Source organism: Silurus meridionalis, chromosome 7 (assembly GCF_014805685.1).
Source record: "Silurus meridionalis isolate SWU-2019-XX chromosome 7, ASM1480568v1, whole genome shotgun sequence".
Taxonomy (NCBI): Eukaryota; Metazoa; Chordata; class Actinopteri; order Siluriformes; family Siluridae; genus Silurus; species Silurus meridionalis.
The window spans coordinates 20,032,000-20,046,774 of NC_060890.1; the positions used below are offsets into that span (position 1 = coordinate 20,032,000).

Here is a 14,775-nt window from a genome sequence, read left to right on the forward strand (position 1 = left end):
CTCTCTCTCGCTCGGTGTTTGTAAGCCTAATCAGTGTAAAGCAGCTTCTTCATCTGCTCATCATCGCTAGCAATGAAACACTCAACCGAGGAGGACAGAGTTCCAGACCGGAAGAGAAAAATAAAATAAAATTATATGATATACTTATATATACAGTATATATATAGACAGAGACAGACAGACAGACACAGAAACAGGCAGCTGTACAGTCAACCCCCGATAATTCGCGGTTTGGAACTCGCGGCCTGAAAAATTTGCAGGTTCTCATTTGGAACGTAACGAACTAAGTTTCGGATTACCTTAAAATTTGTGTGCATTGGGACCGAATGTTTAGGAATGTTAGGAATGACATTTTAAACTATGTTTTCACTAATAAATTTTATAACATTTTTAAAAACACTATTGTATTAAAGTGACAATGTCTAGATGAATTCACTGAGGCACCATAGGGGCTGCGGGGGTGCACCCAAAATTTACGGGTTTTCAGAACTCGTGGGGGGTCTTAGAATGTAACCCCCGTGAGTTCCAGTGGACCACTGTACTATAGAGCAAGCAAACATGATAAAAGCTGGTTAAGTAGTATAAGATGCAGGTTAATGCACAGCAACTGCAGACAAGCAGCGAGCGTTACAGTGGCAGTGAGCAAGCGCTGAGGAGGCTGGAGATTATTCTGGCTGCTGCACAGAGAGGAAAAGCACCTGCCCTCCTAAAGTAGGGTCAAACTGAGCACAGACAACTCATGCTTCTCTGAAGGGAATAAGCAGTGCAAAGTTTAAAGAGTAGAGAGCCTGAGGCAGAACTAATGTTAAAGTGGAATTACACAAAGGGATTAGGCATAGCATTTAGGGCAAAAAGCACTATGCCTTTAACATGATAACAGAGCTTCCTGAGCATTCGAACTGCGTGTTTCATGGAGTTAAGATGAAACTCAAAATGGGGGCGTTCTCCAATGTGAGATCACCTTAAAATGAATCTATCTAGACGAATTGAAGATTTTAGATCCAGAGACTGCATTATGTGTAACGTCTAAAACACTTTCCTGTCTGAAGATTTAAATTTGGGGTTTTAAATAAAGTGGATACTAATTTAATGAATGATCTGAATAATCAAGATGTTAATAAGGATCATAACATTACAGCAGCAGGCTGAAAACAAAGAGGATTTTCTCTTCTTTTTCCAGTTTCATACCCGTTAACACAGCCAATAAATGAACAGAGATACCATCAAGCGTCACTTCACACGGATTAACATCAACACTACCAACATCCAACTGCTAGCTAACTGCTAACACTATGTGTGTTGGGTTGCATATACATCTATTTCAAACTTTTGCTCATACAGACATTTGCATTAATGCCTTTTTGTAGACTCCTCTTTCCAGGGCACCTTTATTCATACTACTGGGCAGTTGAGGGTTAGGGCATTGCTCAAGGGCCCAACAGTGGCAGCTCAGTGGTGGTGGGATTTGAACTCGTGACCTTCTGATCAGAAGTCCCACATCTTAACCACTGAGCTGCTGCTTGCCTACAGCAAAGCAAGCATAAAACTGTGTGTCTGAAATGCAGCTGATCAAATCCAATTACTGCGACATTTGTTTGCACACCCATGTTATAGTAATGGAACAGGTAGGTGTACAAAAAGAAGTGCAGGTAAGAGCAAAGACCATGTATTCAGCAGAGCCAGAAGTGACAGATTGAGTTAACAGCTGGACATTTGAGTGTCTTAAGTGTGTCTGCAGGTGCTACAGTTATCCAAGTTTTCCTTCACAAATGTCTAAAGAAAAAGCTTCATGCAACTGATTTAATGACGTATCCACAAATCCAATTTTATCCGGTACGACGCGTACGAATGTCATTTAAAGTGGATATTAGACGACGTTCAGTTGAGGCAAACAATTATCCCGAAGGTAAAAATAATCGCTTACTCCCTGATTTACATTTACGTATGCATTGTTGTCATTAGATATTAAATGCCAGCTTTCAATAGGAAAGGTTGCCATTTATTTTCATTAAATAATAGCCAGCAGGGCATTGATAAAACAGCGTTACATTTGCGATTGTGCAAGCCGGCAAAAATGGAAGTCAATTCTGTTTCTTGGACTGGACGACTTATAGCACAACTTCTATTATTACATTTGTTAAGACTTCTTGAAGTTTTGAAATACTGCTTTATCTCTATTTGATATGGAATAGATATGAAGACTAATGCATTTACGGTTGAGCCATCGAAACCGAATCATCATTGCTCCTCTCAAAGCTTACTATTTCTGACTTGGACTTGTGGGTTTTGCCAGAAGCAATCCAGCGGAAAGTGAAAAGCTTGGAATAAGCAGTTATTAAAGCTTTGCTGTTCTTTTGTAATGTGGTATTGTGGGAATAAGCTGACCCGTTGGAAACTGCGTGTGAAGTGGAACTCGCACTGCATCATGTCGAAGAAGATGGGGATAGTTGCTTTGCGCAGCTCAATCTCTGGTACGAGTGTCATCTCCAGAATTGGCCCCACCATCTCAGGGATAAACCTGATCTTGTGTGGACCTAGCAACCAGGACACAAAGCCAAAGTTATAAAAGAACACAAAGGCATGATGAGATGGCTCCTGCATTGGGGGGTCATCATTGTTTTTGGTTAAAAATATATACATAAATCAGAACTATAATTTGTTTAAATATCCAGACTTTTTTTTTCCAGAGAAAAACATATATTACTTTTTAAAACATTTCTACATGACAAGAAGGCTGTAAACTATCACCATCACAAAAACACAAGAATCTGCAGCTGGTCTTATTTTGTTTATGAAGGTTTAAAGGTTTCTCTCTTTGACTCTCACCTACTGAATTTTGTATACACAGACCTTGTCTCATCACTGTCAAACAACAGCAAAAATGTGTTCTACTTGTGCCAGGTTTTTCGAGTGGCAATGAGATGTGGGATTTTCCTTTGGAAAATGAGCTGGAAATAGAAAGCTTGACATGTTCTCAGCACTGAATATGATTAGCTGAACATGATTCCTCTTCTCCAATTAGCACCTACATATATAAACTATTCATACACAGTGTTCTTTTAAAAATAAGCATGTGGCTAATCAGCTGATTTAAATGCAAAAAATAAACCTGCAATTTTAAAAGCTTTTTGACACACAAGCCCACATTTGTAGCCAGTCCAAGAAATGGAACGTTGTTTTTGTAATGGCTGTAATACTATATTTTATATATATATATATATATATATATATATATATATATATATATATATATATATATATATATATATATATATATATATATATATATATACACACACACAGTGGAGCCCGGTTATGTCGATGTCCTAGGGGGTCGCCAAAAAGCATCGAGGTAACCGATGATCGAGATAAACGAAAATCAAAATGGCGGCAATATATTAACGTGCTTGAAATTTCTTTATGTACATGATGTGCGTTAATAAATGAGAATGTGCATGCACGTGTTTTTGTTGCCGTGATTTGTTTGATTAAGGCATGCTATAAAAATACATACAGTACATCTGTATGTATCTGTCAGGAATCCCCCTGCCACGCCCCCTTCGGCCCCCTTCAGCGTGTCAGGTGCTTTCTTGGCCGCTTTCTCTGAAACTCTGCTTCAATCGCGCACATATGGTGCTCGTTTAGCATCATCACCAGCTCCTATTTAAACTTCCACACTCTCACTGTCCGTTATTGTTGGTACAAGTTGGTTCACGGCGGTCGTTGTTATCGCTCATGTGTATCCCGGTACGTGCCTTCCCACCGGCACTCTCTCACCGGCTGCGCTTTTCTTCCCAAAGTGCACCGCATCCAGAAATCACAATATATGATTTTTAAACTATTTATTTGTATGATACAGCTGCAAATAAGTATTTGAACACCTGTCTATCAGCTAGAATTCTGACCCTCAAAGACCTGTTAGTCTGCCTTTAAAATGTCCACCTCCACTACATTTATTATCCTAAATTAGATGCACCTGTTTGAGGTCGTTAGCTGCATAAAGACACCTGTCCACCCCATACAATCAGTAAGAATCCAACTACTAACATGGCCAAAACCAAAGAGCTGTCCAAAGACACTAGAGACAAAATTGTAAACCTCCACAAGGCTGGAAAGGGCTACGGGCAGCTTGGTGAAAAAAGGTCCACTGTTGGAGCAATCATTAGAAAATGGAAGAAGCTAAACATGACTGTCAATCTCCCTCGGACTGGGGCTCCATGCAAGATCTCACCTCGTGGGGTCTCAATGATCCTAAGGAAGGTGAGAAATCAGCCCAGAACTACACGGGAGGAGCTGGTCAAGGACCTGAAAAGAGCTGGGACCACCGTTTCCAAGGTTACTGTTGGTAATACACTAAGACGTCATGGTTTGAAATCATGCATGGCACGGAAGGTTCCCCTGCTTAAACCAGCACATGTCCAGGCACGTCTTAAGTTTGCCAATGACCATTTGGATGATCCAGAGGAGTCATGGGAGAAAGTCATGTGGTCAGATGAGACCAAAATAGAACTTTTGGGTCATAATTCCACTAAACGTGTTTGGGGGAAGAAGATTGATGAGTAAGAAGCATATCAAGGTGCTGGCGTGGCCTAGCCAGTCTCCAGACCTAAACCCAATAAAGAATCTTTGGAGGAAGCTCAAACTCTGTGTTTCTCAGCGACAGGCCAGAAACCTGACTGATCTAGAGAAGATCTGTGTGGAGGAGTGGGCCAAAATCCCTCCTGCAGTGTGTTTTTTTTTTTTTTAGATAATGTCTCTCACAGTGGACATGCACCTACGATGACAATTTCAGACCCCTCCATGATTTCTAAGTGGGAGAACTTGCAAAATAGCAGGGTGTTCAAATACTTATTTTCCTCACTGTGTATGTATATATATATATGTATATATATATGTATTATGTACATGACCTTCAGATTCAAAATAACATGTCATAACGGATAACGCAGAACTAAGATGACATTTACAATCTTCCCGCAGACTCCACTCTGTTTTAAGTAGATTTTGCAGCGAGACACTCACCCAGGTTGTACCACATGTCCCGGATCTCAAAACCAATCTGGCGCCTCATGTCCTGATACCTGGAAGACATACAGAAGCATTTCAGCATTTCAGGCAGCACAAAGCAGACTCTGTTTTCTTCTTCCTGTCCAAGGCCTCTCACATCTGAGGAGCTGAACAAATTATTTCTCTGCCACAGAAAATTGCATGCTCTCCGAACACGAAGGGCCTCAGGTGTGGCGGCACAAATGAAATAATACATTACGGAATGAATGCCCTAAAGAACATAAGATTAGCGTGTTGAAATAAATCAAGCTAGCTTTTTCTTTTTGGTACCTTTGTTACATGAGGACACGAATCTGTGAGTAATACAGAACAGGATTAATAAACAAGCCAAAAGCAAGAGAAGGTCTTTAAGCTTTAACACAGTATGAAGCCATGACATTTAGATATGTCCGTCTACAAAATGGTCCAAAACTAAAAGACAGAATCAAGGAGACTAAAATGACAGTTCCAAAAACCATTCAGGGTAAAAAGAACCATTAAAAAGCTGGTTCACTTTTAATTACATTGGATTTGTACTGCACTTTTAACAATGGACATTTGCAGCAAACTAGCTTTATAAAAATTCATAGATTCAGCTTTTCATTATTATTTTTTTATTAATATTTATTTCTCTAATGATCAAGCCAGAGGTGATGGTGAGGAAGAAACCTTGAGAGGAACCAGACTCAAAAGGGGAACCCATCCTCTTTTGTGTGACATCAAGAGTTTGAAATCCATAAAGGAACCCATTCTCATATGGGTGACACCATATATCGGGATTCTACATAACTCTTTAATAATTGTGCAGTAAATGGCTTAATTGTATGCCCAGGATATTCATTATAGTTATAACTTTTAAAGTTATAACTGCTTTCATAAAAATCAGTTATGTGGCAGCGGCAAAATGCTGCTGATCTACAGCCGAGTATAACGGCGTGAAATCTTTGGGATAGTGTTATTATGTCACCACCTGCATCTACAATTTGAATAATATTGCGAACATGCATTCGGACATACATGTAAAATCACTAAAGACTTCGAATAACTATTTGATGGGCAATAGCGTTGAAGGTATCTTTTACATTATGCCACAATATATCATTTATGAAAGAGGTACAGTTACACAGCTGCTCAAATGGAGTTTCCTAGTTCAGCTTTCACAAACTACTTACAGGTTTGCCAGAACTGTTTAAAAAAAAAAGCACTGAACCATCCAGACCACTGCATTCGAACACAAGCACTTGCCTTTAAGTGAAATTGGGAATAGAAGGTAAACTGAAAACAGTGTCTTTGTTCCCTTGCTGTCGAATGTAATATGATATGATCCCAGCACTTATGTGAGTAATCTGAGGTATGATTATGGATGTGCGCAATTTCAGTATTAAGTCGTATCTCAACTCTGAATATGGCCTATAATAACTGAAGATTTACCCAGAAAAAAAAAACAAGTCTTTTCTTCTGCACTCTTATCATCAGTAGCATCAGCAGCACTGGATTGGTTTGTAATTACACACGACCCTGGCATGTCTTTCAGCAGCAGATCATTTTCTTTTTAGTCAGTGTGTGCAAAGATTTCCCAGTTAAAGAGGACAGTCAGGACTTTATAGTTAACAGTACACTAATGAAACTTTTGGTGTCTGTCACTGCCAGAAAACAATACCACTTAACGATTACATCTGCATGATAACGTACGATCCCGCTCAATTTCTTCCTTCTGGTTAAAGTAACCCTTCAAAAGGTAGATCATAATTGGATACATCTGACAAGAGCTGCTACCGTGTGGGAAGCGTGACATTCCTGATGTTGAGATATACTAATTGAAGACGTTCTTTTAGGCAAAATCATCCCGGGTTACATTATCTGTAAACTGTGTTCATTTACTGATCTAGGATTAGAATAACCAGAACAAGCAGTTTGTGTAGCATGAACACTGCACATTTTTACCACCAATGTGAAATTAGGAGGTGGCAAAGTGATCCAGGGTTTCATTTCTTACTACCGACAGATTTACAGGTCAGTACAAAGACTGGTGAAGGGTTTAAAAAAAAAAAAAAAAAAAGAGAGACAGTAATTAACAGGAGACCTCTAAAGCGCTCGCTAGCCAGCGTTCCCAGAATCGGCTTAACCCTGAATCACCACAGCTACACACACATAAGGGATCTGACACTAGATCAACACTCTTGCTCCAAAACACTCAATAAATCTGAGCCAGGCCTGCACTCTTGTTAATATCCTCTCATCACCACACTGTCACGTACTGACATTTCAGAGGACCTGAGGCACTCTCTTGAATTTGCATCCACCATTGATTGCTTTGCCAATAAGCTCACAAAGTGGCATAATTTATGGTGACAAGGACAGGAGAAATCAAGGTCTCATTAACACAAAAGTGGACAGCATCTCAAGCTAGATCCGATCCTGGGTCTCCTTGTGTTGAAAGTGTTCAACTCTGAACAGAAGCAGCAGCTGTGAACAGCAACAGTGCTAAAGCACAACACATCCAATGGCATCTAAACCTTCTTCACATGCAGAAATCCAAACTTTTTATTATCAACAGGTTACACATTGTATTTAAAACACTGTACTAAGAAAGATTAAACCACTAAACTGACAGACATCCATCACCTGTCCCACACCTTTTACCATGACCTAAAATACACTATTTTTCCAAAGGTTTGCAGACACCTGGTCATAAGTATGGTTGTTTTTGTTTATTGCATTCAATACAAAAATGCATCAAGGAAAATGATTTAACCCTGAATCACCACAGCTACACACTTATAAGGGATCTGACACTAGATTAACACTCTTGCTCCAAAACACTTAGAGCTCTGGACAGGTCATCAATATGGAAGCCCGTTTCCAATTTAGATATTCAAATACCGACTTTTTCCATATTCCATGTTTTCATATTCCAATATATTAATATTCCAATTCCGACTCTTTTTCTCACAATTCTTCCTTTGTTTTTTTTTTTCCCCTTGCAATTCCTACTTTAATTTTTTTAGCCAATCGGGCAGCGTCGCCCCCTCTGGAGTGCCAGAAAGCTTTACACATAAAAAATTAAATGGGCTACAATCAATAGAATCAGTAGAATCAAACTTTTCATGCTGGAACAGGTTTGGGTCTCCTAGTTCAAGAGAAGGGAGAATTTCATGCTACTGTATCCAAACATGGAAAATATATTGCGTTTAATCATTTTCTTTATCACACAATATCTGTGAAATAAAAGAATATACTGAAACTCAGCCAATAGTCATGAGTCATTATTGATTTAAGTGAGCTGACCTCAAAAGCTTTCACACTGCATTTCCCAGCTAACACTTCTTTCTGACTTACAGTCTTCAATCCTGTTTAACTGTCACCATTTTTGTATTATGTGGCATGTCCTGAATTGGGATTGGTTTGTAACTCTCTCAAAACAGGTGTTAGGAAGATGTAAGAATAAACGGTCGAATTCTGAGAAAGTCAAAGCCTTGCACGACTGGGAGTCAAGAGACCAGATTAGCTGAGAAAAAACATACCTTCTCCCCTGTCAATCATAATGGCACTAACCAATCACAGCCATCTGTGAGGCCTGGAATGTATGAGGAAGAGGATAGATATTGCCTTCCTCTAGACACCCTGTACTGCTGAACAAACAGCATTTCAATTTCTATTCTGACCCCGAGTGTTACCACGTCTGCGATTTGAAATAGTGTGTGAAACTCGGCAAATCTGCCACAGAGACGTTTGACGAGACGTACGTTTGACACACAACGATGCTGCAACGAGTCGTTCGAGGTGTTTTGAGTGGCACGATCAGGAAGACCTTCAACGAGCTAAACCCCTAAACATGTCAAAACCATTCGGTAACTGGTGCATGATAAGCGTCAGGGAACAATCCACATGATCCTTACTTCTGCACCAACCCCAAGTTGAAGTTCCAGGTCGCCGTTTTGACACCATTGATGAGATCCAGCACGAGTAGAAGGTGCTTGACATGCTGAAAAGAAGACTTCCAAAGCATATTATAGAAGTGGCAGGAATAATGGGATCACAGTGTTGCTGTGCAAGGGGACTATTTTGAAGGTGATAGTGTGTAAACTCTGTTCTTGTAAAGAGAGCTAGTCTGGAAACTTTTTGACACTATCTTGTAATAGTTCAAGAGAACAGTGGTGGTGGCTTATCAGCCATATTAAGCAATACCTCATAATCAAAGAACACAAACAATTCAAAACAGAACAATTCAAAACTGCAGCTTCCTGGCAACTTTTCTTGTATAACATACTGTACAAGGTTTAAAAATTGTTCCTGGCCAGGGCACCCTGACCTGAGTTATTCAGAAGCAAGAAGTAAAAATGACTGTCCCTGACACGAATATTGGCCTAATGCAGCATTTCTAATTGTTGAAGGCACAGAGCACCCTCTCGGCAAGCTGTGAGTTCAAATGACGGCACCACTTTTTCCAAAGAAAAATCTAATCTGAATAAGTAAAGCTAAAAAAAAAATAAAAAAAAAATTGCGTTGTGTGTATTTAGCGTTCGCTTGAGGGAAATGCTGAAGTTGAAATGGTGTCAAGATTATGGGTCTAGGAGACAGACACTGAACTTTAAATAAGCTGACCACAATCAGACAAACAGTCGCCTGACTGGCAGAAATATTGGCCTTGAAATTAATCCATTTGCACTGAGAGAAGCTCAGCTTTATGTCAGTGTATTTAGCGAGATCAGGGGCTTAAATGTAACCATGGAAAGAAGCAATTTCCCATTTTCCAATACCTGCATACCTGTAATTACGCTCTTCAGCCATCATGGCACACACGGCAGTCTGAGGACTTTTTTTTTTTTCCATGCAGCCAAAACCAACTGATTACCCTTTATAATTTCTTCACATTTCATTAGGTTGTGCTGAGAGATACACTATAGTTCCAAAAGTATTGAGTCACCTGACCTTTCTTGCTATAAGTGATTCTTTTCCAAACTGTTACCACAAAGCTGGAGGCACTCAATTGTGTAGGACGTCTTTAGATGCGCTATAATTAAAGTTTGCATTCACTTGAACTTGGAAACCCAAAACAGTTCCAGCATGGCAATGCCCCTGTGCACAAAGTGAGCTCCGTAAAGATCTGCTTCACATGCTTTGGAGAGGAAGATCTTGAGTGGCTTACTATAGAGCTCTGATCTCATCCCTACTCATCATTGGAACACTGACTGCACCCCAGGTCTCCTCACCTACACATCAGTACCTGCCTTTCCTAATACCCTTGTGGCTAATGATCCATAAGCACACTCCAAAAACTGGTGAAACAGCTTCCCGGAAAAGTGGAGGGAATTATAAGAGCAAATTGGGACTAAATGAGGAATGCAATGCTCAAAAAAACTTATGACCAGGTGACCCAATACTTTTGGAAATATAGTGTATCTGTCTACATTAACACAAACGCACGCTAGACCATTTCTTACATTCTACACTAATGACGTGCCAAAACACCAAGCTGACGTGTGGACCAACGGGTCTATAAATAATTAAGTGCTATTCAGATGGATCTAACTGTGTGTTTAACAACTGTGGAAAAACTGAAATGTTGAAATCGTCCTGTTCTCCTTCATAATCATACAGCTGCAGTTCAACAAGCCAAAAATCAGGCAGCTACAATAAAAAGTTGCCAAATTGTCTTTTTCAGTCGACTTTCCTAATTATGTAAGTGTGAAATCACTTACGTTGTGGTTTCCAGTGGAATGATTTTCGAAAATGAAACCAGGCTCTGTTCATGACATAAATGAAACGCACCAGATCTTCCTTTACATTATCAGATCATTTACATTATCAGATCATTTACATTATCAGATCATTTACAAATTGGTTATCAGCATTCATTTGCATGGTTAAGGTCCCATGGTCTACTTTTAATTGCCTACTGCAAAGTATCCAAGCTTTTAATAGAACTCTGTAAACAAATATATGTAAGTTGTTATTATTTGTATACAACTAACTAACTAACTAACTAACTAACTATATATATATATATATATATATATATATATATATATATATATATATATATATATATATATATATATGTTTATATATAAAACCGAAAATTGAGGATCTTGTTACAGGCACACTTTATCCATGACCGAATCTGAAATAATGAATAACTGAAAATATAGTGCACTACAATACCCTATGTAGAGTTGATCTAGCATAATACTGTTGGTTCGTTCCTTCACACATTTTTCTCCTTCTGCAGTTTATGATATGAACTCAAAGTACAGTGCTACTCTTTACTATGTGAAGTCGAATAATGTTTTCTTGTATTTAATTTACTTAAATGCAACTGCTCTTGATGCAGTACAATAACAGGATTCAGATAATAAAAAGGGAAAGGGTGGATATGAAGTGGTAGTGATGAGAAGTGGAGAGCGAGGACTGAGCTGCCTGCTGATGTGAGAAACACACTCAGTACTCACTTCTGAAAGATTTTCGCTCGTTTGTCACTTGAGAAGTTCTCCAGCTGCAAAGACTCCTGGGTAAGGAAGGCCACGGCCAGGTGAAAGTAGTTATTCCACAACTGAAGAATGAAGAAAGGGAAAGGCATAATTTATTTACGATTTTTCTCTCCTCGCTGTACCACCCGAACGTTGCAATATCTACCCTCCAATTTCCTCTCTCCCTGTATTCTAACCCATTTATCTGAAATTTAACACTCACCTGAAGCTCAAAGTTGGTCTGGTCCAGGAACTTCTTGTTCAGCACGGCTGCGTATTGATTGATGGCTCGCAGGAAGACTCTGAAAGATAAGAGACGGGCCTCGTTTAGCTTCTGCTAACTGAAGTGACACCACGCCACAAGCTGCTGATAACTGCTCCAGGTGACGAAGTCTCTCCTCATTAGTGAAACAGTAATAACCCTGTCTACGACATTCAAAATCATTGTTTTAGCTCATTTCCTGTAATTACAGGGCTTGTCTCCTAGCTAGAGGTTCATAAACACAGCTTGTTAAACACATAAGGGTGGGGGAAAAAAAAAAAAACACCCACTCTGTGTGAGAAAGTGTTCTGACCTGAGCCACACAAAGGTTTGCATTAGAAAAAGAGTGGATATAAAACACAGACGATAAACTTAATCACCAGCCTTTAACTACTGCAGTGGCAGAAGAACATTAGGAGACCATTAACAGAACATTAAGACAACATTAGGAGGACTACAAATTACAGTTGCATAGGAATGAGTTTTCTACACTTTTATGTCCACGAACATTTAGAAAAAATGAAGACTAAACTAATGACATGCTAGTGTATAATGAAGGGAATTAGCGGTGCACATGACACATGATCCACACATAACAGCTGTCAACATTTAAGCTTCAAAAATCTATTTCATGATTTTGGCATTAAGAGGACGAGAAACTTATGCAACATTTCACACTATTTCAAACAGGCTTTGACTATAAATGCATTAATATCAATGCTAACACTATGTTAGTGTGTTACTACAGAATGTTACTCAATCCTTACAATGTGGGGAAAAAATACACTGCAAACACCAAGCATTTAAAGACTTTCAGAAATCTGTAAGAAATTTGACTAACTCACTTCAAACAACAATGAATTAAGTGTCATCTTTAGGCAGACATCGAATTAGTCATTGCTTCAGCAAAGCCACCAACACTACACAAACATCGTTTGTATATAATTCCCTTTAATTACAGCTGATATCACAGTCTCAGGAGCTTTATGCTGTACAGGATTGTGTATAGTATTCTGTTAATTACAAATGTATAATTAAGAATATGGTCATAAAAACGTATTTATAGACACTGTTACAGACACTGTGATCCGTCACTGTGAGCAGTATTCTTATGTCATGACAGTGTTACATAATTGATTATAATTGATTATTAATGTGACATTAATATGATTATAAACAGTTTACATTTTAAAACAATTTTAAATAAAATTCCTGCTTGGTTTAAATACAAAATAAAAAATAGATAAAAATAAATAAATAGATAAAAATTATTTAAATTCAATTGGGTAATCAATTAAATAGGTACAAATTAAATTAATTGAAAAAAATTGAAAAAATGTATATATATATATATATATATATATATATATATATATATATATATATATATATATATATATATATACACACATACTGTGTTTCTGGTGCGGATTGAATAGCCACATTGACACTGTGCTCAAAGTCCAAGGCAGAGACTAAACAGCCTTGTGGTCTGCCACTTTATGTTTATGAGGGAACTCAGATTCATCCACACTTTAAACAAGGATTGTATTCGGTAAACATGTGCACTGTACCAAAAGTCCTGTACCGAAACAATTCAGTATGAATACGTGTACCATTACACCCCTACTTTGACTGTGGTAGCATTTAACTTTCCTTTCAGTAGGAGACCCAAACCTGCTCCAGCATGACAATGATCTATGAATGAAAGAATGTCACATACTGTATATCATATAATTAGAATGTAAAATGTTGGCCACCGATAAAACGTGTGCGCATGTGAAGTTCCATGTATTAACATGCATTTCCCTGCATAAAAACCATGAACCTGCAACCTTTTCTCACTCATAATTTAGTCTTACTTTTGTCATGCCACTTTTCAAGTCCTGCTGTTTAACCTGAGATCAGCTAAAGTGATCATTACATGTGAAAATGATACTTGACAATCAGTTTTCGAAGATGAGCTCCAGCACGACAACCCTTAACCCGATCACTGCTCCTGACCCTGCTGCAAACAGCACTGTTATTAAACAGCTCTTTTAAACCACTTGGAAAGCAGAGCTCCGCTACGACAACACGAAGGGGGTAATGTCACTGTCTGAGGGCACATAAAGATGATCCGTTTCCTGACTATGAAAGAGCATATCACTAATGCCTGAGCTTTTAGCCAGGAATAAGTTCCTACGTCAATCCGCCATGTCATACACACCGCCTGTCTTCACTGGAGCCGAATAAAAATAGTTTACAGGATTTGAGAATGTAAACAGAGCAGAAAGGCTCTAAATCAGCCTGTAATTTGGCATGAAGGCTGGGATGACAGGATAGGGATGAAATGAGATTGCCGAAAATAAACAAAAATGCTCAGTGCTGCTGTTAAAAAAAAAAAAAGCGTTAAATTATTTATGGTGTCAGGAAATCTTAATCTTCTTCCAGGCTCATGAAGCAGAGACGGTAAAATATCTGCTGTTTCCTTATTCTGACATACAGTACTTCTGTAGACATGGCTACAATATTAAATCTGACATTAATACTGAAGAAAAATTCAGTACAAACAATATTAAAATACAAAGAATAAAAATCACATAAAGTTAACAAAATTAATTTATATAATTGTACAAAATAATACAAATAAATAAACACTTCCAAATAGGCATAAGACATTATACAATGCCAGGTGTTTGTATAGAAGCTAAGAAATAAGTAGTATTTGCATACTGACAGGTTACTGCAAGTCATAATAGATGTTCAGAAAAACAACACACAGGTGAATACTGTAATAAGCTGCTTTCCAGATACTGTTCATATTAAGGAATAAAACACATATGAGCATGATAAAGGTATCTTTATCACCTCACAGTTGATCATTTTCGATTAACAGTTAAAAAATTCATTTCTCAGCTTTTTTTTTTTTTTTTTAATGTAAAATAGTTTTCTCTTCTAGTCTCTCCAGTGGCTGAATATTAGGGCTTTAACTCTGAATGCTACACTATTACTGAT

General features: G+C 38.3%; 1 protein-coding gene across 2 annotated transcripts in view; it reads right to left on the bottom strand.

Moving 5' to 3' along the window:
• Positions 1–14,775, bottom strand: part of dock1 (dedicator of cytokinesis 1) — a 269,769-nt gene that overhangs the window by 47,409 nt on the left and 207,585 nt on the right. For both annotated transcript variants that reach the window (XM_046852922.1, XM_046852921.1), the window contains exons 30-33: positions 11,740–11,818; positions 11,499–11,599; positions 5,023–5,081; positions 2,386–2,534 (exon numbers count right to left, since the gene is read on the bottom strand). In XM_046852922.1, the coding sequence (XP_046708878.1) occupies positions 2,386–2,534; positions 5,023–5,081; positions 11,499–11,599; positions 11,740–11,818 (388 nt within the window). The remainder of the gene's footprint in view (positions 1–2,385; positions 2,535–5,022; positions 5,082–11,498; positions 11,600–11,739; positions 11,819–14,775) is intronic.